Source organism: Cololabis saira, chromosome 12 (genome assembly GCF_033807715.1).
Source record: "Cololabis saira isolate AMF1-May2022 chromosome 12, fColSai1.1, whole genome shotgun sequence".
Taxonomy (NCBI): Eukaryota; Metazoa; Chordata; class Actinopteri; order Beloniformes; family Belonidae; genus Cololabis; species Cololabis saira.
The window spans coordinates 44,417,747-44,439,815 of record NC_084598.1 but is presented as its reverse complement, the minus strand read 5'-3'; the positions used below and the strand labels follow the sequence as shown (position 1 = coordinate 44,439,815).

General features: G+C 39.3%; 2 protein-coding genes across 2 annotated transcripts; one reads left to right on the top strand and one right to left on the bottom strand.

Annotated features, from left to right (window-relative positions):
* Positions 1-5,815: 5,815 nt before the first annotated feature.
* Positions 5,816-13,585, bottom strand: dpm1 (dolichyl-phosphate mannosyltransferase subunit 1, catalytic). The gene is made up of 8 exons (XM_061735096.1): positions 13,419-13,585; positions 11,344-11,443; positions 11,024-11,057; positions 10,735-10,811; positions 9,658-9,683; positions 8,957-9,052; positions 8,028-8,211; positions 5,816-6,229 (listed from the first exon to the last, which is right to left on the bottom strand). Exons 1-8 carry the CDS (start codon positions 13,556-13,558, stop codon positions 6,125-6,127), a joined length of 762 nt encoding a protein of 253 aa, XP_061591080.1. The 5' UTR covers positions 13,559-13,585; the 3' UTR covers positions 5,816-6,124.
* A 3,278-nt stretch (positions 13,586-16,863) lies between these two features.
* Positions 16,864-18,288, top strand: LOC133456442 (E3 ubiquitin-protein ligase TRIM35-like). The gene has a single exon (XM_061734918.1). The coding sequence runs from the start codon at positions 16,864-16,866 to the stop codon at positions 18,286-18,288; it is 1,425 nt and encodes a 474-aa protein (XP_061590902.1).
* The last annotated feature ends 3,781 nt before the right edge of the window (positions 18,289-22,069 follow it).

The window sequence follows — 22,069 nt, the reverse complement described above, 5'->3', positions numbered from 1 at the left end:
AAAGAAAGAAAGAAAGAAGAAAGAAGAAGAAAGAAAGAAAGAAAGAAAGAAGAAAGAAAGAAAGAAAGAAAGAAAGAAAGAAAGAAAGAAAGAAAAAAAGAAGAAAGAAAGAAAGAAAGAAAGAAAGAAAGAAAGAAAGAAAGAAAGAAAGAAAGAAAGAAAGAAAGAAAGAAAGAAAGAAAGAAAGAAAGAAAAGAGAAAGAAAGAAAGAAAGAAAGATTAAGGTTGAATTGAATTGAATTGAATTTGAGTTTATTTTATTCATATGCACAATGATAAAACAGTAATTATATTAACAATACAAGGACAAATAATTGTGCAGGAGAGGAAAAGAAGCCCGAAGGGCTTATAAAAAATCCTCCCCGTCAATACAAAAATCACAAAAAAAATAAATCAATAGAAAAAGAAAAGAAAGGAAAAAAGAAAAGGTAAAAGAAACAAAGAAAAAAACAATAAACACACACAAACAAAAAATATCCATAAAATGGCAATTTCATTTCAATTAGAATAGCCTATTAATTTTGCCTCTTTGTACTCTTAAATCAGCAACTTGTGCTTTTTATTTTTTACTTTCTTTTCTCATAATTTCATTTCATTTTATTTGTTATTTACTGACTAATTATGTCTTTCAGCTTTTAATGTCGATGTAAAGCACTTTGAATTACCTTGTGTTGAATTGTGCTATATAAATAAACTTCCCTTGCCTTGCCTTGAATTGGATTGAATTGAATTTGAATTGAAATCTTTATTTCGAGCATAAAATAATTATAAAAACAGAAAACAATTACACAAAACATCAGAAAAAGAATACAAATAAACAGTCATTAAACAAAATAAAAAAGAAATAAACCTTCATGCGCAAAAGGGAGTAGGAGGAAGTAAAAACTTATGAGGTCCTACCCCAATTTCAATTTTACTCGAATAAAAATTAAAAAAATACAACAGCAAGCTTTACTTTATCAAAAAAAAAGATCAAAGGCAAAATACAGATAGATTCCAACACCAAATTGAAAAGAAATAAACAAAAAAATATATATAAAAAGGACAAGACAGTTGAATGTAAATTAAAAAGATAAATTAATAAAAAATAAAAACAGCATAATGTGCGAGAGTAAGTATCATGTTAACAAATTCAGCGATTTACAGATGCCAATGGTCTTTTGTGCCTTTGTGTTTTTCATGAGCAGATCGTCCTCATATATTGTTCAAGTTCTTTTTTGAGTATAAAGAGTTCAGGTTTTCTGTGGATGAATTTGCACTTATGTATGTGAAACTTTTCTAAAAAATAAAGACAGATTTATAAAAAAAGAAAGCGTCACTATCTTTGTGATTACAGTTATGAAAGCCAAAAATAACATTCTTATAATAAAGATGAAAATCAGAAAAGACAGAATCAGCCATATACTTGTGGAAATCCCTCCAGAATTTATAATGAATTCCCATGAGCAGAATAAGTGAGAATATATTTCAAGATGCCTTTGTCAAAAAGAACAATTAACATCTATATCAATCTTAAATTTTGATAAATTGTTTTGCAGGATAGAATTTGTGTATCAATTTAAAAGATATCTCTTTGACTTTATTTGTTAGAAAGAATCTTTGTGGTAACGACCAAACTTTTGTCCACTCAATATCTGTCACGAAATTGACCTAAAAAAATGTGGCTGTTGGGATGGAAGTTCTTTTTTTTTCTTTCAATTCTTTTATTCGTGTCAAAGGTTCATTATAAAACAAACATGGCAAATATACATTCCATACAAATACATTTGTAATAGAAACGATGTTGATAAAGGGAACAGTAGATTGGAAACTGTATGTAAACATGAGAATAAAGTGTGTAGAGATTGAATTTCCCGTGACAATTATACAGTAATATAATATGAAAATAAGTTACAAACAATAATAAATAAATGAAATACATGACATTTAAGTAAAATAATACAACAAGGTCCATCATACAAGGGGTAAGTAATGATATTAGTCTTCTAAATCAGTGGGAAAATGTCTTAACACTTCATATATTTTTTGTGCTTTTGTTTCAGATAGTTTGCCAACAACCCGGACTAGTTGTTGCGGTCACCGGCCACCAGAGGGCGTCCTCCCGCGGAGCGGCGCATGTGCAGCCCGGCTGGGTTTTGGCGCCCTCCGCTCCCTCCTCCCTGTAGGGTCGGAGGGATACAGAGCCTCAGCACTCGGCTGCTAGGTGGCGCTGTAATCCGCCCGGCTGTTAAAGGCCAATCACGGCCGGGACTACTTTCCCGTGCTGCTACTGAGGACTGTGTTCCTGTTAAAGTCCCAGCAGATATGTTTAATATCAGTTAATTGATTAAGTTATATAAATGAATTAACTTAATTAATAATACCCCCCCACACACACAAACACTCTCACTCACTCACTCATCTTCTCCCGCTTTATCAGTTACCGGGTCGCGGGGGCAGCAGCCTCAGCAGGGATGCCCAGACTTCCCTCACCCCAGACACTTCCTCCAGCTCTTCCGGGGGGAGTCCGAGGCGTTCCCAGGCCAGCCGAGAGACATAGTCTCTCCAGCGTGTCCTGGGTCTTCCCCGGGGTCTCCTCCCGGTGGGACATGCCTGGAACACCTCCCTAGGGAGGAGGGACATGCCTGGAACACCTCCCTAGGGAGGCGTCCAGGAGGCATCCGGTACAGATGCCCAAGCCACCTCAGCTGACTCCTCTCAATGTGGAGGAGTAGCGGCTCGACTCCGAGCTCCTCCCGGGTGACCGAACTCCTCACCCTATCTCTAAGGGAGCGTCCAGCCACCCTGCGGAGGAAACTCATCTCGGCCGCTTGTATCCGCGATCTTGTCCTTTCGGTCACTACCCAAAGTTCATGACCATAGGTGAGGGTAGGGGCGCACACAAACACATTCAACATTATAACCTAAAATGCTTCATTTTTATTTATATATATATATTTTTTTATTATGTTTGCATAATGTTATGTTCGCATGTGTTAGCTAGTCATATTTAAGGAGAGGGGGTGAGAGTTTATAAGTCTTACTTCTCACTCCCTTTCGAATATGTACTTTGTTATGTCTCATGTTAAGACGATTGTCTTATTTTCTTTCTTTTTTATGATTCATATTCGAAATAAACACTACTACTACTACTACTACTACTACTACTTTAAATTGAATGTTTATATGTCTTCCAATGCCTTCCTTTTTTTGACAAAATCTTTCTTCTCCAAACTGAACAATTATATTTAACTTTTATCTGGCAAAACTGGAAAAGATCAGGTCCAATGCTCGGGGATCCACTGAGACATTTTATAGGATCTGGCAGCCTTTCCTGAACTTTGTGGAGGGTATGGATGCTGATAATATAATAAGGTTTTCATTCATTTTCATTTATATTGGCCCTGTGTCTGATGATTATCTGGCAATATATGTTATTTATTTTATGTTTTAATGTCTGGTTTTTGGGGGTTATTTTTCTTGTTTTTTTTTTGTTTTTGTTTCTCTTTTCTGTTTGACTGTATGGTCCTGTTATAATGATAAAAAAACTAATAAAAAGAAGAAAAAAAAAGAAAATGAGAAACCCTTTTAGACATTTAAGGATCAATCAGGTGTAAAAACTGATCAGATTGATGTCAGATAAAACTAAAGCTACAAGACTGATTAGATGTATGGACATGACAGAAGTTAGAGGCTTTACCTTAAACATTTAGACGTCTGGCATGTTCAAATGTTGAAATATTCATTTGACGTTTTTGTGGTTGCACTTATAGGAACCCAGAAATGAAACTTAATTTAATAGATCATCTGTATTTGATGTCGCTGTATCATGACCTGCAGGCTAGATAATAAAAGTATTTTATGGCAAAAAAAATAAAAATAAAATGCTTTAAATTGATGGTAAAAGACTTTAGGTTTGGTTAACTAGTTCCATATTCCACCAGCCTTCCTCATGAGGCTTCTGTTTTCTTTTTCATGAGTGAATCTTAAATGTTTCCAGTCACATTTTTCTTATTGTCACTGTTTATGTGACATGAATTAAGTACTAAGTTCCCCTTTACTTCTCTGTGGGATTAGTTAGAGCTCAGGTGTGGGTTAACACAACACCCAGAATTAACTATAATCAATATCATCAATCAAGTTCGAGTCGACTGGAAGGGTTTTCAGTAGAGTTCAATACCACCGATTTCCTGTCCAATCCGATATTGATTAAAGTTCAGGCTGGTATCGGTGATACTGATTCGACATAAAATAAGTGTATTTTAGATAGTTTAAGAGATCGGAGTCACTTAGCTCTTTGTTTTAAAGTCAGAAGTAAACTGAGGCCTCATTCACGATAGAAAGTGTTTGAAAAAGGTGTTTCCATCACTAAAAATGATCCTAAGTAAAATAATAAAACCATTAAAATAAATAAGAGAATAATAAACAAAGATAACTACTATAAAAGTAAAGTAGTTCCTACCAGCAGCGTGTCATTTAGACAAAATCTGAATAGTTTAGTTACTTTCCACCGTATTCCTCTTAATGATGTACATCACCACTAATGACTGAAGTATCAAAAGCATCGATATTTTAGTTTGAGAATGGTTTTTGGAGCATATAGACCTGGTATTGGAAGTATCGATATTTCGGTATTGATCCGCACATCACTAGTTTTCAGGATAAAACCTCGTCCGTCTACCAGCCCATCATAAGATCCTGCTTGAGGGAGAAATCCTAGATGAAAGATGGGGAACATGGGGCAGATAAATATTCCATTATAACCACTCTTATGGTTATACTTTAACTATCACTATCGTTTTCCCTCATTTGGGAGTTGACAGTTGCCTTTTATCTTAGATATATACATATATATGTATATTTATTTTTTCCATCTCCCTTCTTTCCCTTTTCAAAAATTTAATAACAAAAAAAACAACCCTTGTCCGTCTAAAAAGACGGTTGAAGCTCAGCTGATTTCCATAAACCTGAGACCAATGTGCACATGTTTGGTTTTTCGTGTGCAGAACCAACAAACACAGTTAACTTTTAATAAATCTTTTGTTTTTTGTATAGAAATTAAATTAATTTTGATTATAATGAAATAGAGTTTAGGGGGTAGGATTTAATACGTTTTTACTTCTTCCTACTCCTTTTCGAGCATGTTAATTATGATGGATGCATTTTTTTATTTATATTTTTGTCTTTTTTTTTCTTATTTACATTTTTTTATTATTGATTGGTTTTGTTTTCACTACTGTTTCATGTTCGAAATAAAATTTGAATTCAATTCAAATTCATAACACATTTGCTATTATATTCTTGTCTTTGTTTACGATGGTACATTTATTATTTAGTGATTATTATTGTTCTTTTTTATGTTATTGATTTATTGTTCTGCTGTTTTATTTATTTTTTTGTGTGATTGTGTTCAAAATAGAAGATAATCAATCAATAATGATCACACAGACCTCTTGCACGCGTTAACTTCATCAAGGGTCGCCGGCATTCATTTAATCTTTACATTTTTTATTTAAACAGGCCTCCTCTCTGTCTGTTGTTAAATCCCTTGTCAAAACCCACCTTTTCTCCTCGGCTTTTAACACTTAGCAAGACAGTTGACTTTATTTTATCCTTTTATTCTTTATTTTATTGATTGATTGTATGACTGTTACCTTTATTTTATGTCTTTTAACTTATTACATTTAACATTTTATGTCTTGAGCTGTTTTGTCTTGTTATTTATTCTGTACGGCACTTTGGTCAGCTGTGGTTATTTTAAACGTGCTTAACAAATAAAATTGGATTGGAAATTTGACTCATAATTCCAAAAGACGAAGAAAAATGACAAAACGGAGCCAGAAACAAACTGTTTAATTTCATACAAACATTCAAAAGCGACAACCATCGTCGATCCAGAGTCCAGGACGGTGCCGGGCTGGGAATGATGGGAGGCCCGGCTGATCAGAGAGGATGATGGGAATGTAGAGCAGCGTCCTCCTTCAGCCAGGGAACTATTTTACTGCAGGGGGGTCGGAGGTCTCATGTCGCTACGTGTCTTCGGTAGGGGGGGGGGCTCTGTCAGTAGTGGAGGAGTTCTACATGTGTAGGTCCTGGGTTTGGACCCAGGACCGGGAGGGTGGGGTCACACGGAGACGGCGGCGGATCACGTGGTGGCGAAGAGCGTGATCAGTCCCTTCACAAACGACAGGATCTCGTTTCCGCCCAGCTTGGACTCTCCGTAGACCCGGTCCACGAAGGAGATGGGGACCTGCAGGAACACCACGTTTCCACAGCGTCAAATCAAACTCAGTGAGTGCATTTACACGGGAAGTTTAATTCTTCTTTAATTAGGATATTAAAATTAAATCAGATTTAAAATTAGTAAAAATGACCATGTAAACACATAATTCTGAATGAAAATGGCTATTCTGAATTAAACTTAATTCCGAAGTAAGTGTCTGGTTTATTCTGATTTTAAATCCAAATAGAATAATTCCAGATCATGTATCCACTCATTCCTCTTTAAATTAATCCCGGTCTTTCTTTCTGCTCGTTCCCTCCCCGTCTGTCTCCATGATCTTATATTCCACTGGGCTGGTTTTCCTAACAAAGTTTCAAGATGCAGCAGCAGTAAACGCTGGTCAAGAGCAGAGAACATTTATTTAATAAATATACATCATTAAAAGAACAGATGGAAACAGGAAACGTCAACATTGTGAGCTTTTCAAAGTTGTAGCGGCTAAGTTAGTTTTTCTTCCGGTAGTTTAACTTCCGGTCCACCCCCTATCCAATCAGAACCTTCCCAACCCCCAGACCTGGAGAGGAATTGGAGAAAGACCATCAAACGTGTTTCCATGGAAACCTCAATTCGGAATTACTATTTCCATGTAAACTGGAAGGAAAATAGTTTAATTCTGAATTATTTCATTCAGAATTATTAATTCCGAATGAAAAAACATCATGTAAGCGTGGCCAATCATGTTTTCTGAAGAACTTATGTTTATTAAATCTTCAACAAAGAGAGGGCACTTGTTCAGGCCTGTCATCATCCACAACACTGTTGCCATGGCAACAGGAGTCTGAGCAGGAGCTGGTCGGACATCACCGGCCACATGAAGCGGACTGATCCTGAAGACATCCACGTGTATAACATTTAACTAAACTCTGTCTGAATAAGGAAACATTAAAGAGCTGATTCTCTAATAGAATCCTAAATGGTCTGTTTGAAGTCTAACATGTCACTAAAAGTCGGGTTGGTACCAACTTAAATCATGACTAAGCAGAACCTGAACAATGACTTTATTTAATGTACTTTTGGAAAACATCCAAGTGTGTTCTGGATGGATGACAGGAATTACTTTCTCTTTTTTCCATCCTGGATCTCCTCAGGGGGCGTGTTGAGCCGCATTTTGTGATAAACGTCCAAAATGTAAGAACTTTTGTAATAAACTGCTGCATTTTGTAATAAACTGCCCCAACGCATTTTGTAATAAATTTTGCCGCATTATGTAATAAGTTATTACATTTTGAGAAGATTATTACAAAATGCACTTGCAACTTTTTTATTCTATAGAAAATGTAATAACATGGTGCATTATGTAATAACAATTCTAAAGCATAGTTTATTTGTTTGTTATTGGCCTATATAATTTCAAACTTCAAATAGGAAACTAAAGTTATATTTGGAGTTTTATACATAGATTTATTGGGCTATATAGCTCGAATGGAAATTGCATAAAAAACAACAAAAGTCACTCTGTATAAATTCATAGTTAAAAAAACAACAATAATAGGTATTATTACATAACGCACCATGTTCTTACATTTCCTAGAAAATAAAAAAGTTGCAAGTGCCTTTTATAATAATCTTCTCAAATCTGCAATAACAAAATGTATTACAAAATGCGGCTTTATTACAAAATGAAATGAAAAAGTTATTACATTTTGGATGTTTATTACAAAATGCGTCTCACCAGGGCTCTAGAGCCGGACTCTAACCCGGAGGAATGTGGGGGGGGGGGGGGGTCTCCCCAGCATCCTAACCAGAGGAAGGTGGGGGGTTTCACCTCTCCGATGGTGTAGTTGAGCTGCCGGGCTCGAACCACCATCTCCATCTGGAACACGTAGCCCTTGGAGACGCAGCGCTGCACCAGGTTCTCCAGAACCTCCCTCTTGTACAACCTGAAGCTGCCGGTCAGGTCCGAGGCCCCGGGTCTCAGCAGGACCTGGGTCAGGAAGTTGGCCCCTCGGCTGAAACGGAGACAGAAACACTTTTCAAGGTTCAAGGTTCACTTTATTGTCATTCCAAAAGTCCAAGTACAAGTGGATGAAATTTAATTCAAAGCAAGCAATAAAAACAATTAAAACACTAAAAACTCTAAACACTAATTCAGGATCTTCAACCTTTTTTATCCCTTGGATGAGAGAAAAACAGAGCAGGACCCGCTTGGAATTCAGATTTTTTTCCCCCCCTTTTTTTTTTATTGTGTCAAGTTTTAAGCCTGGCTTATAATAACTTTTGAATGTGTTTTATTCTGCTTATATCACCTTATTATCCAGTTCCTGACTGGGTTATTAGCTACATGTATTTACGGTTGATGAAACTTTGTCCTCGTCAGACGTGGAAGGAGTAACGTTAGGCCGAGCTGGAACGTTACAATCTCCAGCTTTAGGCTTCGTTATTCTCACTAATTTATCCATCAGGTCTAACTAGCGTTAAATAGGAAATAGACAAGTCAATTTAGCAGCTAATTTTCTTTTCTTAAACAGCTAGCTAGCTGGTTTTTCCGCTCTAAAGTTGACATTAGTCACATAGAAATCATTTATGTAGAGTTGTAGACTAAATAGTTATTGTCAAAAGTACATTATTATCGCCTGTTAATGTTAAAAACTAAAACGCTGCGTGCAGTACTTTTATTTATTTTATTTTTTTAAGTTTATCTTCCTCCTCTCACCGCTTGACCAGCGTCTCACGGCTCAGCTGATTGGTCGTTACCTGATCAGCTTCCTGCGCAGGTCCCAGCCGTACACGCCGCCGTTGCCGCGGTAACGGGTACCAGACACCACATCGTAGTTACCCTCCTTCTGCTTCCTGTTGAGACAGAAACGTTGTATTTTTTTTACTTGAGGATAAACACGTAAGCCCCTCCTACATGTCACCTTAATGAACGGATATCTAAAAATGTTATTTTATTCTTCTTTTGACTTTTTTCTTCTTCATCTTGTAAACCTTTTATTTTACTGCCATCACCACAGAAATCTGCTCCTTATTACCAGACTCCTCATTCCCTGCTCAAAGGTCGAGACATCACAGTATCGTCTCCTGGAGATGAAACTGTCCATCACCATGGCAACAAGAAGGGGCTCAGGGCCAGTGCTTGATGCAGTCCCACCTGCACCTGAAACCCCTCCGTTACTCCTTCTGCACACCTGAACCATCCTAGACTTCCTCATCACTACTGCAGCACCCTGATAAATATTACTGGATCTAACTTTACGATATGTGAAGCTTAGATTCAGATTCAGACAGCTTTATTAATCCCTTTGGGAGGTTCCCTCGGGGAAATTGACATCTCCATCTCACTCACTCAGCACTGTCATTTACAAATAAAACACCCCAGAAACCAAACACCCATATAAAGATACAAAGATTTTAAAAATAAAAATATAAAGTGCTGTGCCATAAGGGATACTTACTCGATGAATTCAGGAATAAATTTGGGCTGAAATGAAAAAAAAACAGTAGAACAATAAAATATCACGATGTATGAAGATAAATATTACACTCATGTTTCATGAATTCATGTTTTACTTTTTCAGACAAAAACAGTACGAGGCTATTTCTATGAAGGTGTCAAATGAAGTTTTTTAAGACGTCTTAAATTAACCTGCATGTGGTCAAAGCGTTTTCTGAATTATTTACTTCAAATTCTACAGGTTAACGTAACGTACGAGTTTGCTCATGGTCTTTTATTTTGAAAATTGACCTGATTTTCCAGAAACGGCACCAAAACAGAGGAAATGCCGAACTTTAGCAGCGTTAAGTAGCCGGCAGAATGGAGATAATCAGATATAATTGATCTGATAATAATATTATATAATATACAGGACTGTCTCAGAAAATTAGAATATTGTGATTTTCTATAATGCAATTAAAAAAACAAAAATGTCATACATTCTGGATTCATTACAAATCAACTCAAATATTGCAAGACTTTTATTATTTTAATATTGCTGATCATGGTTTACAGTTTAAGAAAACTCAAATATCCTATCTCAAAAAATTTGAATAATCTGGGAATCTTAATATTAAGCTGTAAACCATAATCAGCAATATTTAAATAATAAAAGGCTTGCAATATTTCAGTTGATTTGTAATGAATCCAGAATGTATGACATATTATTATTATTTATTTATTTATTTATTTATTTATTTTTTTTTTTTTTTTTTAAATTGCATTACAGAAAATAAAGAACTTTATCACAATATTCTAATTTTCTGAGACAGTCCTGTAATAATGATAGTAATATTGTTCATGAAGTGGTAAAATATCCTGGTTTGAACATCTGTTATGTTTTCTATGTTTTATGGTGAATTAAATCTTGGTTTATGGGATTATTAGCCAATCACTGCATCGTGATTATTACACCACGTTGGTTCTGATCCAGTAACTGCAGGATCTCCTCCCCGGGTCGGAGGCGTCTCCTGTTTCCAGACGAGGAGACGTCAAACAAACCCGGGGGTTTGAAACAAACAAACACATGTTGACTCACATGATGAGAGAGATCTGCATCCATGATGATGATGAAGTTCCCCGTGGCGTGTTTCAGGCCGTGGATGTAGGCGGTTCCTGGAGGAGATCAGAACCAGAACACGTCAGAACCAGGGACGGTTTAGGAACTGGAGACCAGTAGGGACCCAGGAGGACCCAGGAGGACCAACGAGGACCCACAAGGACCCAGGTGTCCCTCTACTTTTAAACGTCCTAGAAAGTTCCTTCACATATATTCCACTTCATTCTTGTTTTGCGTGTTATGTTTGTTTATTTTAAATCTTTCTTACCAAGTCCTAACTTTTTCTCTCTCGGTCGCAGAAGCTGAAACACAAAACATTCACGGGTCAAAGTAGGAAACAGATCCACAGTTTATCTACATATAAACACTTTATTCTCAGATGTAAATCCCCCACACATCCTAGTTTGGTCCCAGGTGTGTGTAACGTGACCCCAGGTGACCCCAGGTGAGTGTAACGTGACCCCAGGTGAGTGTAATGTGCCCCCAGGTGAGTGTAACGTGACCCCAGGTGAGTGTAACGTGACCCCAGGTGACCCCAGGTGACCCCAGGTGAGTGTATCGTGACCCCACGTGACCCCAGGTCTGTACCAGCGTGTCCTCCCCGTAGATCCGCTGCAGCTGCTTCGCCACCTCCTGCGTTCCGTCCGGACTTCCATCGTCCACCACGATGACCTCGTACTGGAGTCCGCTGGAACACAAACACACCGACTATAAACGTCCCTGAGGGTTCATTAAACACCACAGCAGCAGCTGCAGCAGGCAGGACACACCGACATGTTTATCAGAGCGATACTTACGGTGGCCCACAAGGGCCAAACGCACTGCAACGGCCTAATGCGTCTCAGTTAAAGGCAGGGTCCTTGATTTTGGAGAGCTAGCAAGATTTGAAAGTGGCACCTCCTCTAAGCCCCGCCCCCTCCTCCCCCTCCCAGCTTAAATCATGTAAAAACTCTAACCAATCTGTTTCATTCGGTCCGAATGAAACGGATTGGTCCAGGACCAGAGGCTTGGCAGGGGGGGAAAGAACCAATCAGATGCCTTCATGTGCTCTGTTGCCACAGCTACGCCGTAGGGCACGCCGTACCCTACGCCGTAGCCGTGGCTCTAGAGCCTGCACGGCACGGCAGCGCTCCGCCAGCCGCACAGGCACTCTCCGGGATGGAGACGCCGGTGGGCAGGATGCACGTTTGGATGGGCACAGCCCCCCCTCCTGCCCCCCCTAAAACCAGCCTCTCTTACAGGTGAAAGAGACATGGGGTAGTTTTGTTGAAAATGTGCTGTCCAAAATGTCCTGGAAAACTCTACTCCTGCAAATGCACGTTCCCCAAAGTTTGTGGGGGCGTGGCTTTGGACGGAGCGCTGATGGGAGGGGGAGGAGGGGGCAGGGCTTAGAGGAGGTGCCACTTTCAAATCTTGCTAGCTCTAGGAAGTTGCATAGAATAACTTTAAACACTACAGCAGCAGCTGCAGCTGGCAGGTCACACCGACATGTTTATCAGAGCTTTACTACGGTGGGCGACAAGGGCCAAACGCACTGCAACGGCCTAATGCGTCTCAGTTAAGGAAAACGGCTTCAAGTACAGCAACGATTCAAATTCACAAACTCAAAAAGAGGAACGTGTTGCAAATGAAAAAACCTGCTGCAAAAAACAAAGACAAATACAGCATCATCAAACGCTGCAAATAGAGAAACGATGCAAAGCACAAAACGATATAAAACAAGAAACCATCTTCAAAAGAAAAACGCTTCATAACCGGTCACTACAACAGGAAGTGCTTCAAACCTGCAGGGGGCGCTCTGACTGAACCAGTGTTTACATCCATGGTTTAAACATACAGCGGGAACGGTAATGTGATTTTTATCTGACTATATTTATATACAATGTTTATATCACTGTACAACGCTGTACATTACGAGACGTTTCTTTATTATATTTTAACGTTACACCAGACGATACTATGGACGATTTTTTGTGCCAAAATTAAATAAATAAATACATCGTTTGACGAGTGAAACTGACAGTTTTACATTTACATTTCATGATTCAGCAACACGAAATCATTAATTAAATGTGTCATTAATTAATTAAATGCTATATTTTTACTTAAAATGAATTGTATTTTAATGAATTAATGACATATTTCATTCTAATTTTAATTAATTAATGAATTAATGACATATTTCATTCTATTTTTAATTAATTAATGACACATTTAATTAATTAATGGTATATTTAATTCCCATTTTAATTAATTAATGATGTATTTATTTATTTAATTTTGGCACAAAAAATCCTCCATACGATACAAGGCTGCACATAATATTAATAAGATAAGATCATGATTAGAGATTGACATAAAGCACCTGTTAACGTTACATATAGTACATTAAAAAGCCCTTTTATCACTTCCATAACATACACATTACATGTTATCCTTGTTAATGACAGAAAGGAAAAAAGGACAGGGTTTATGTTATGGAAGACTGTGACGAGAGGGCTTCTTAATGTACTATTAAAACGGGTGCTTTATATCAATGTGTATTGATTGTGTGTTTGGCCCTTGTCGGCCACCGTCTTTACTGACCAGAACAGACATGTTAATAACAGGGACTTGTAGGAGTGACAGCTCACCACTTACAGAATAACCCCCGGAAAACTCACCTTTCCCCGAAATACTTCACCAGCAGCCAGACGATCAGCGGCAGGTTCTCCCTCTCGTTGTAGGTCGGCAGCAGGATGGAGTATTTGTCCCCGCTCAGCGGTTTAGGCTCCGGTTTAGCTGGAGTTTTCCTGCTCGCCATGGTGACGCGACACCGCCGAAGCCCCGCCCACAGCGGAAGCGGCTTCACGCAGTTTCCGGCGAGGCTGTTTCAAAATAAATTCACCCACAAAAATAAACTATACATATATATATATATATATATATATATATATATATATATATATATATATATATATATATATATATATATATATATATATATATATATATATATATATATATATATATATATATATTGTACACACCCCTATATATATATATATATATATATATATATATATATATATATATATATATATATATATATATACATTCACACATATACACATTCTGGATTCATTACAAATCAACTGAAATATTGCAAGCCTTTTATTATTTTAATATTGCTGATTATGGTTTACAGTTTAAGATTAAGATTCCCAGAATATTCAAATTTTTTGAGATAGGATATTTGAGTTTTCTTAAGCTGTAAGCCATGATCAGCAATATTAAAATAATAAAAGGCTTGCAATATTTCAGTTGATTTGTAATGAATCCAGAATGTATGACATTTTTGTTTTTGTAATTGCATTACACAAAATCACAATATTCTAATTTTCTGAGACAGTCCTGTGTATTATATATATATATATATATATATATATAGTTTACGGATATACTGTATATTTTATGTTGTAATGATGTCCACTGTGTTGTGTTAATTGTTTTGGTTAGTTTCAATATTATTTAGCGTGTTTAAGGCAAGGCAAGTTTATTTGTATAGCACAATTCAACACGAGGTAATTTACATCAACATTAAAAGCGGCAAGACACAGTTAAACAGTAGGCTAAATGACAAATACAATGAAATAAAATGATAAGAAAAGAGGTAAAATAATAAAAAGCACAAGTTGTTAGGCAGTAAGGGCAGTAGATCCAGCAGGTAAGTATTTAATTAAACAGTAATGTTTTTAGGCCTGATTTAAAGGAGCTGACAGTTTTAGCAGACCTCGGGTCTACAGGAAGTTGCGTGTTTGTGGTTCTATTGGCCTTTAGGGGCGTTAACTTTTATACATTTTTTATTCTTTAATTTTTGTAAAGATTTTGTGGCTCTAGTGACCTTTAGTGGCATTAACTTTTGTTTATTTTTTACTTATTTCTTTTTGTAAAGATTTTGTGGTTCTAGTGGCCTTTAGGGGCGTTAACTTTTATTTATTTCTTTTTGTAAAGATTTTGTGGTTCTAGTGGCCTTTAGGGGCGTTAACTTTTATTTCTTTATTTTTTCTTTATTTTTGTAAAGATTTTGTGGCTCTAGTGGCCTTTAGGGGTATTAACTTTTATTTATTTTGTATTTATTCATTTTTGAAAAGATTTTGTGGTTTTAGTGGCCTTTAGGGGCGTTAACTATTATTTCTTTATTTTTGTAAAGATTTTGTGGCTCTAATGGCTTTTGGGAGGGTTAGCTTTATTTATTTTTTATTTATTACATTTTTTAAAGAATTTGTTGGTTTAGTGGCCTTTAGGGGCGTTAACTGTTGATTGGCAGCCGGTAGAGCCAAGCCAATCTAGCTGTCATCACTTTATCACACAAGAGTGACAGCTGCACGAGCCGTTGCCGTGGATACCGTCGAAGCACTGCGGGACGAGAAGACAGACATGAAAACTGGGCGGAGGAAAACCTCCGGACACCGAGACGCCTGGACGGGTCTCACCATTCCCCGGTCGTAGCACGGGTGCTGGAACCCTCCGGTGCAGGGTTTGCAGTCCGGACCGAAAAATCCTGGGCAGCACTCCGGGACCTGTTCAGACAAAAACACCTACAATGCACCACTGACCTGGACCCAGGTGGAAGTATATGAAGGATATAGTTTACAAAAAATAAAAATGATGTAGTATACAAATGATGTATTATACGAATGATGTAGTATACAAATGTAGTATACGAATGATGCAGTATACAGATGATGTAGTATACAAATTATGTAGTATACGAATTATGTAGTATACAAAAATACAAATGATATAGTATACAAAGGATGTAGTATACAAAGGATGTAGTATAAGAAAGTAGTATACAAATGATATAGTATACAAATGACGTAATATACAAACGTAGTATACAAATGATGTAGTTTACAAAAATGCGGGGTGCTAACGGTGGCGGCCTGAACTCGGACCTATAGACCTATAGACCTATAGTCTGGACATTCGCCATATTAAGGGACTGGACAATGTGGTCGCAGACGCTTTGTCCCGTGCTCCATGTGAATATTTTCTGTGAATGTATTTTGCTCTCTGCTCTGTTCCATTTTCCTGTAATCTCTCTCTGTTCTCTTAAATCAGCTTCCAGGATCCAGTTGCTAAGGCTAGATGGGAGGTATACAGGTTTATTTTGATGCAGGATTTATGAGTGATTGGGAGCACCTGGCCAGTGCTCCCACATTACTTAGGCCTTAATGGGAGTGTGGCTGGTTCCCTCTGCCATCACCACCATTTTTGCATTTTCCTTGAATAAACTTCCATTTGTTACATCTTAATTTCCGTGCATCTCCCTTATTTGTTGTGGCCTGCGAGCCGGACATAACACACATGGTGCTCTGATTTCTGCTGGCAAGAAAACCATCACACGTCACTGGCTGCGTCCTGACTCCCCCACAATGGAGGAATGGACTGATATTGTTAACGAAATGTATAAAATGGAAAGGATTACTTTCTCACTTCGGCTACAAATGGATAAATTCACAAGGTCATGGTCAAAATGGGTCTCCTATATACAAAAGTCACAATTATGTAGAAACTAAATTACTTGTCTCCACTCACTTACTTTCTCGATCATTTCTCTGTTGGTTTGAACTGCCAGGTTTCATGCGTTTTATACGTACATAATTTTATGTGTGTGTATATCCAAACCCTTATAATATTGTAGTTTGGTCTCCCTGCAACTGAATTAAGTTACTGTTACATGCCCATACATCCTGTTTTGATTCATCATTGTTCCCCCCTTTTTTTTTTTTTTTGTGTGTTTGTCTTTAGTTAGTTCTGTTCGTTTTACCTTAAAAAATATAAATGTACGCAGGTTTTGTTTCTTTCAACATTACTCAACTATAGGGCAACAGCTATGTTTTGACATGCTGATGTTTTTCTTTCAATAACTGTAAACCAATTGTACACCAGCTGTGTAATCTAAGATGTGGATAATAATAATAAAGTAAATTAAAAAAAAAAGAAACCAGTTGGTCCGGATTCTTGACTGATGACGCCCTCAGACATCAGAAATCCTCAGAAGTGAAAGTAAGTGACAGTCGTAACTGACAGTCTGAACCATCAGCATCGACCGGAGAGAACATGGCCTCCAGCTTGGAGAACAACCTTTCGTGTCCCGTTTGCCAGGACATTTTCAAAGACCCGGTCGTCCTGTCGTGCAGCCACAGCTTCTGCCGGGCCTGCATCCAGAGGTGGTGGGTGCAGCAGAAAACACGACAGTGTCCGTATTGCAAGAAGAGTTCATCGAAGAGCGAGCCTCCTCGCAACCTGGCGCTGAAGAACCTGTGCGAGGCCTTTCTGCAGGAAGAGGCGCAGCGGGCGGCAGCGGGGCCCGAGCACATGTGCAGCCTGCACGGCGAGAAGCTCAAGATCTTCTGCCTGGACCACCAGGAGCTGGTCTGCTTGGTCTGCCGGGACTCCAGGACTCACAGAGACCACCAGTTCAGCCCCATCGATGAGGCGGCCCAGGACCTCCGCCAGGAGCTGCAGAAAGACCTGACACCCCTCCGGGAGAAGCTGACGCTTTTCAAGCAGGTGAGGCGGGACTGCATCCACACGGCAGAATACCTCCGGGTCCAGGCCCGGGACACCGAGAACAAGATCCGGCAGCAGTTTTGGAAGCTTCACCAGTTCCTGGATCAGGAAGAGAAGGCGCGGATGAAGGCGCTGAGGGAGGAGGAGGAGCAGAAGAGTCGGCTGGTGAAGGAGAAGGTGGAGGCTCTGACCCGGGACATGGACGCTCTTTCAGACACAATCACAGCGATGGAGACGGAGCTGAGAGCTGGAGACGTCTCGCTGCTGCTCAACCACAAGGTGGCGACCGGGAAGGTCAAGCAGGGCCCGGTTCTGCAGGACCTGGAGCCGGTTCCAGGGGCTTTGATAGATGTGGCCAAACATCTGGGAAACCTGACCTACAACATCTGGAATAAGATGAAGGGCATGGCGTCCTACAGTTACATGATCCTGGATCCGAACACCGCCGACCCGGAGCTTGTCGTGTCGCCCAACCTGCTGAGCGTCACATTCGGTGGGTCGCGAGATCTGCCGAGCAACCCGGAGAGGACCAGGTTCCCCCGCACCGCCCTGGGCTCCGAGGTGGTGAAGTCAGGGACCTACACTTGGGCCGTGGATGTTGAAGGCAATGCCGACTGGGAGCTGGGAATGCTGGAAGCCAATGGTGGTGACACAGCGAAGCCGCGGCTGTGGAGGATTTCACTCAAGGACGGTAGATACAAGGCGTTGGCTGGATCGGGCTCGGAGCAAGACCTGCAGGTGTGGGCGCCCCGGAAGATCATAGTTCATCTGGACTTCAAGGAGGGGGAGTTATGGTTCGATGATATTGAAGCAGAAACAGTCGTGCACACTTTCAAGCACAGGTTCACAGGCTTGATCTTTCCTTACATGTACACCCGGAGCTCAGTCCCACTCAAGATCCTGCCAGTCAACTTTACCGTGACGACACTGAGTTGGGCAGATTGGGAGGCGGGACCAGACCCTGAACCCTGAGGCAAGTCAACATCCCCTGGATCAGTTCCAAATCAGTTCCAACGCCGTCTCAGGACCATGATGCTCCTGGATGATGATCTGACAGTAACTCAGTGTTGTTGATAATGATGATTGATCATGTGACTGGTGACAGGATTGTTGAATCAGACAATCCTGTAAATACTGATGAATGATGTGTGATAAACAATCAAAGCCACTCTATGTAGAAATACCACGTCTGACTCATGGGTGCAACGATCACGAGACAAAGTCGTGTTACAAGACAGGTCGGTCCAGACAAGAGCTTGAAAAGCCTGTTTCCTTATTTCCTCATTTTCTTGTTTCCTCGTTTCCTTTTTTCCTACCATGGGACAAAGGTTGGGTTGCAGTCGGGTCCGCCTCCCAGCGGCCGATTGGCTGGAAGTGTACTGAAATGATCAGCTGATCGGCTGATTGATCCCCACTCACCAGTAGATCTAGATGTGGTCAGATGTGGTACTGCTACAAGAAGAGTCTTAAATGGTGCCGGTAAAACTTGGTGGTTGAGGGAAATAAAATAAAAATATACAATTTTTTTATTTTTTAAACATAAAAGTTGTATGCTCTTTTAAAACTGCCATAATAATATAATTTGCCTTTGATATAATTTACCTTTTTTGTGAGGTGAAATTCACTTTGACTTTGGACAGCAGAGAGTTATATATATACATATATATTTGGTATTTGGAGCTAATTGTTTTTGCAGTGATTTATAAAGGTTGTGGATGAAATAAAATAAATGGAAACATCTTGATCAGGAGTATGTTGATTATCTTCAACTATCCAGATAATAACAACTGATAACTGACTTCACATGTGTTAATAGCTCAATTGTAACTAAGACAATTATTCTTTATTTGAGCATCATTATTTTTTTTGTAGCAATCCACCTGTTTTATGTATCACAGTCTACAGGCCACCCAAGCCTCCTTCCTGTTTTATTCAAGAGTTTTCAGAATTTTTAACGTCAATGTATTCCAAATAAATACCATTTGAATAACTGGTGATTTTAACCTGCACATCGATGACAACATGGATTATAATGCAAATGCGTTTTTAAATCTTAACAGTATGGATTTTAAACAACATGTCACACAGCCTACCCACAACAGTGGACACACCTTAGATTTGGTCATAACCTATGGCCTGTCTACTGGTGTGTCCTCTGTTGTTGACCTGGCTGTGTCAGACTACTATGGTGTATTTTTTAATATCACCAGTTTTATCCAATGGGAAGCCCCAGTGAGAACTATGAGGAAACGGAATATAACTTTTGAAGTGGCTGCAAATATTTGACATTTTACATCCCACCCCTGCACAGTTTTTAGCTGCATGGTGTGATTTTGTTCAAATCAAATCAAATCAAACTTTATTTATATAGCACTTTTCCTACAAATAATGAAACACAAAGTGCTTAACAGGGAAAAAAAAAAACAAGAAAAAACAAATAAACATAAAACTTATTAATGCCCCCCCCCCTCCCCGCAGACAAAAGCACACTACAATTCACCTAAATTCCTAAATTACACACACAGACACGCACGCAGACACATGGTGTAGACATGGCTAGGCACAGAGGATCCAGGTGAGGAAACGGTAACAGGGAGCTGTCCACGCCAGGAGGTCTCATAGCCCGCAGCTACAAGGGGGGGGGGGGCCCACAGAGACCATCCCGGCCCGGACGGATAGAGGAGTCCACACCACAGCGGTGAAGCCGTGGTGCAGAGCTCCACAACCATCCAGGCCAGAACCACCCCCAGGACGACCCCCTGCAGGCCAGAGTCACTCCCAGCATGGAGACTCCCTATGAGGAAACACTGGAGATAAAAGCTACAAGAAAACAGGATAAAATACACTAAAGGAGTTTATAAAAAACATAAAACATACAAACATAAAATCCTAAAAGTATGTCTAGAAAGTAAGACATTAAAAACTAAAATAATAAAACAGTAAAATGTATAAAATAGACCATAAATAACAACTAAAATATTTAGATAAAACATTGAGATTAAACAAAAATAAAATACGATAAGAAAGGATAAACTAAATATAAAACAGAGCAGTAAGATTCAATAAAGATAAGGGTGAGCATAAGAAATGTAAAAGAGTTAAATGAGTCAGTTAAAAGCCTGATTAAAGAGATGGGTCTTGAGCCTCTTTTTAAAAACATCAACAGTCTCTGCGGCCCTGAGGTTCTCCGGGAGGCTGTTCCACAATCGGGGACCATAAAAACTGAATGCCGCCTCCCCGTGTGTCCTGGTTCTAACTTTTGGTATGGTTAAAAGGCCAGCACCGGAGGACCTCAGGGTCCGTGAGGGTCGATAGGGTAAAAGTAGTGCAGACAAATAAGAAGGCCCAAGACCATTAAGACACTTAAAAACTAGTAAAAGAACCTTAAAATCGATCCTGAAGCGCACGGGGAGCCAATGCAGCGATTTTAAAACAGGTGTAATGTGCTCCCGCCCTCTGGTCCTCGTCAGCACGCATGCGTCTGAGTTCTGTAATAATTGTAGATTGTACATGTTCTTTTTAGGAAGACCAGAGAGCAGGGCGTTACAATAATCTAAACGACATGAGATAAAAGCATGCATTAGCACCTCCGTACTGGCCTGAGAGAGAAACGGGCGGACTCTGGCTATGTTCTTAAGATGGTAAAAACCGATCTTTGTTATGTTTTTAATATGTGGAATAAAAGTGAGCTCAGAGTCAAAAATCACGCCCAGATTTTTAACTGATTTTGAGGGTTTAAAATCCTGTAACTTTGGTAAAAGTTTCTCTCTCTGGCCTTCGGGACCGATGAGTAAAACCTCTGTTTTGCCCTGGTTGAGCTGTAGGAAGTTTTCTGCCATCCATGACTTGATGTCTAAAATACAGTTAAAAAGGGCATCAATTGGCCCAGTGTCATCAGGAGACACGGCGATGTACAGTTGCGTATCGTCAGCGTAGCTGTGGAAGCTGATGCCGTGTCTCCTGATGACGTCCCCAAGGGAAGCATGTACAGATTAAAAAGAGTTGGACCTAAAATTGACCCTTGGGGAACCCCACACTTTATCTTATAGGTTCCTGAGGAACATGTATCCATACTTACGAAGAAACTTCGATCAGTGAGGTAGGACGTGAACCATTTAAGAACAGTACCAGAGAGGCCGACCAGGTGCTTCAGTCTGTTTAATAAAATGTGATGGTCTACTGTATCGAAGGCGGCGGTTAGATCCAGCAGAACCAAGACTGTGAGTTTTTGGTTATCTAAATTGCACCTGATGTCATTTAAAATTTTTAAAAGTGCTGTCTCTGTACTGTGGTTCATCCTAAAACCGGACTGATGAGCCTCTAAAATGTGTGTTGAGTTTAAAAATTCATTCACTTGATTAAAAACAAGTTTTTCTAAAATTTTACTTAAAAACGGTAAGTTGGATACAGGCCGGTAGTTATTTAAAACATTGGGGTCCAACCCACTCTTCTTCAGAAGGGGCTTCACCACCGCCGTTTTAAAGGCGGCGGGGAAGGCACCCGTCTGAAGAGAACAGTTGACCAAATACAAAAGCTGTTCCTCAAAGAACCCATAGAGTGTTTTAAAAAACGGTGTGGGAATGGGGTCTAAAAGGCAGGTTGTGGGCTTTACCTTGGAGAAAACTCTACAAAGTGTCCCCGCATCAACCAAGGCAAAACTCTCCAGTGTTTCCTCAGGTAAAAGCATTGATCCAGGTGTGTTAAGAGTTAAAATCTGTTGAGATAAAAGACTGGATCTAATGTCGTCAATTTT

What these genes read in the sequence shown, in the direction of transcription:
- LOC133456442 (XM_061734918.1), top strand. Translation starts at nt 16,864, where the DNA reads ATGGCCTCCAGCTTGGAGAACAACCTTTCGTGTCCCGTTTGCCAGGAC.
- dpm1 (XM_061735096.1), bottom strand. Translation starts at nt 13,558, where the DNA reads ATGGCGAGCAGGAAAACTCCAGCTAAACCGGAGCCTAAACCGCTGAGC. An exon ending in AGAGAAAAAGTTAGGACTTG is followed by an intron (nt 10,812 to 11,023) that starts GTAAGAAAGATT and finishes GATCTCCTCCAG; the next exon opens with GAACCGCCTACATCCACGGC. An exon ending in ATGCAGATCTCTCTCATCAT is followed by an intron (nt 9,684 to 10,734) that starts GTGAGTCAACAT and finishes TTTTCATTTCAG; the next exon opens with CCCAAATTTATTCCTGAATT.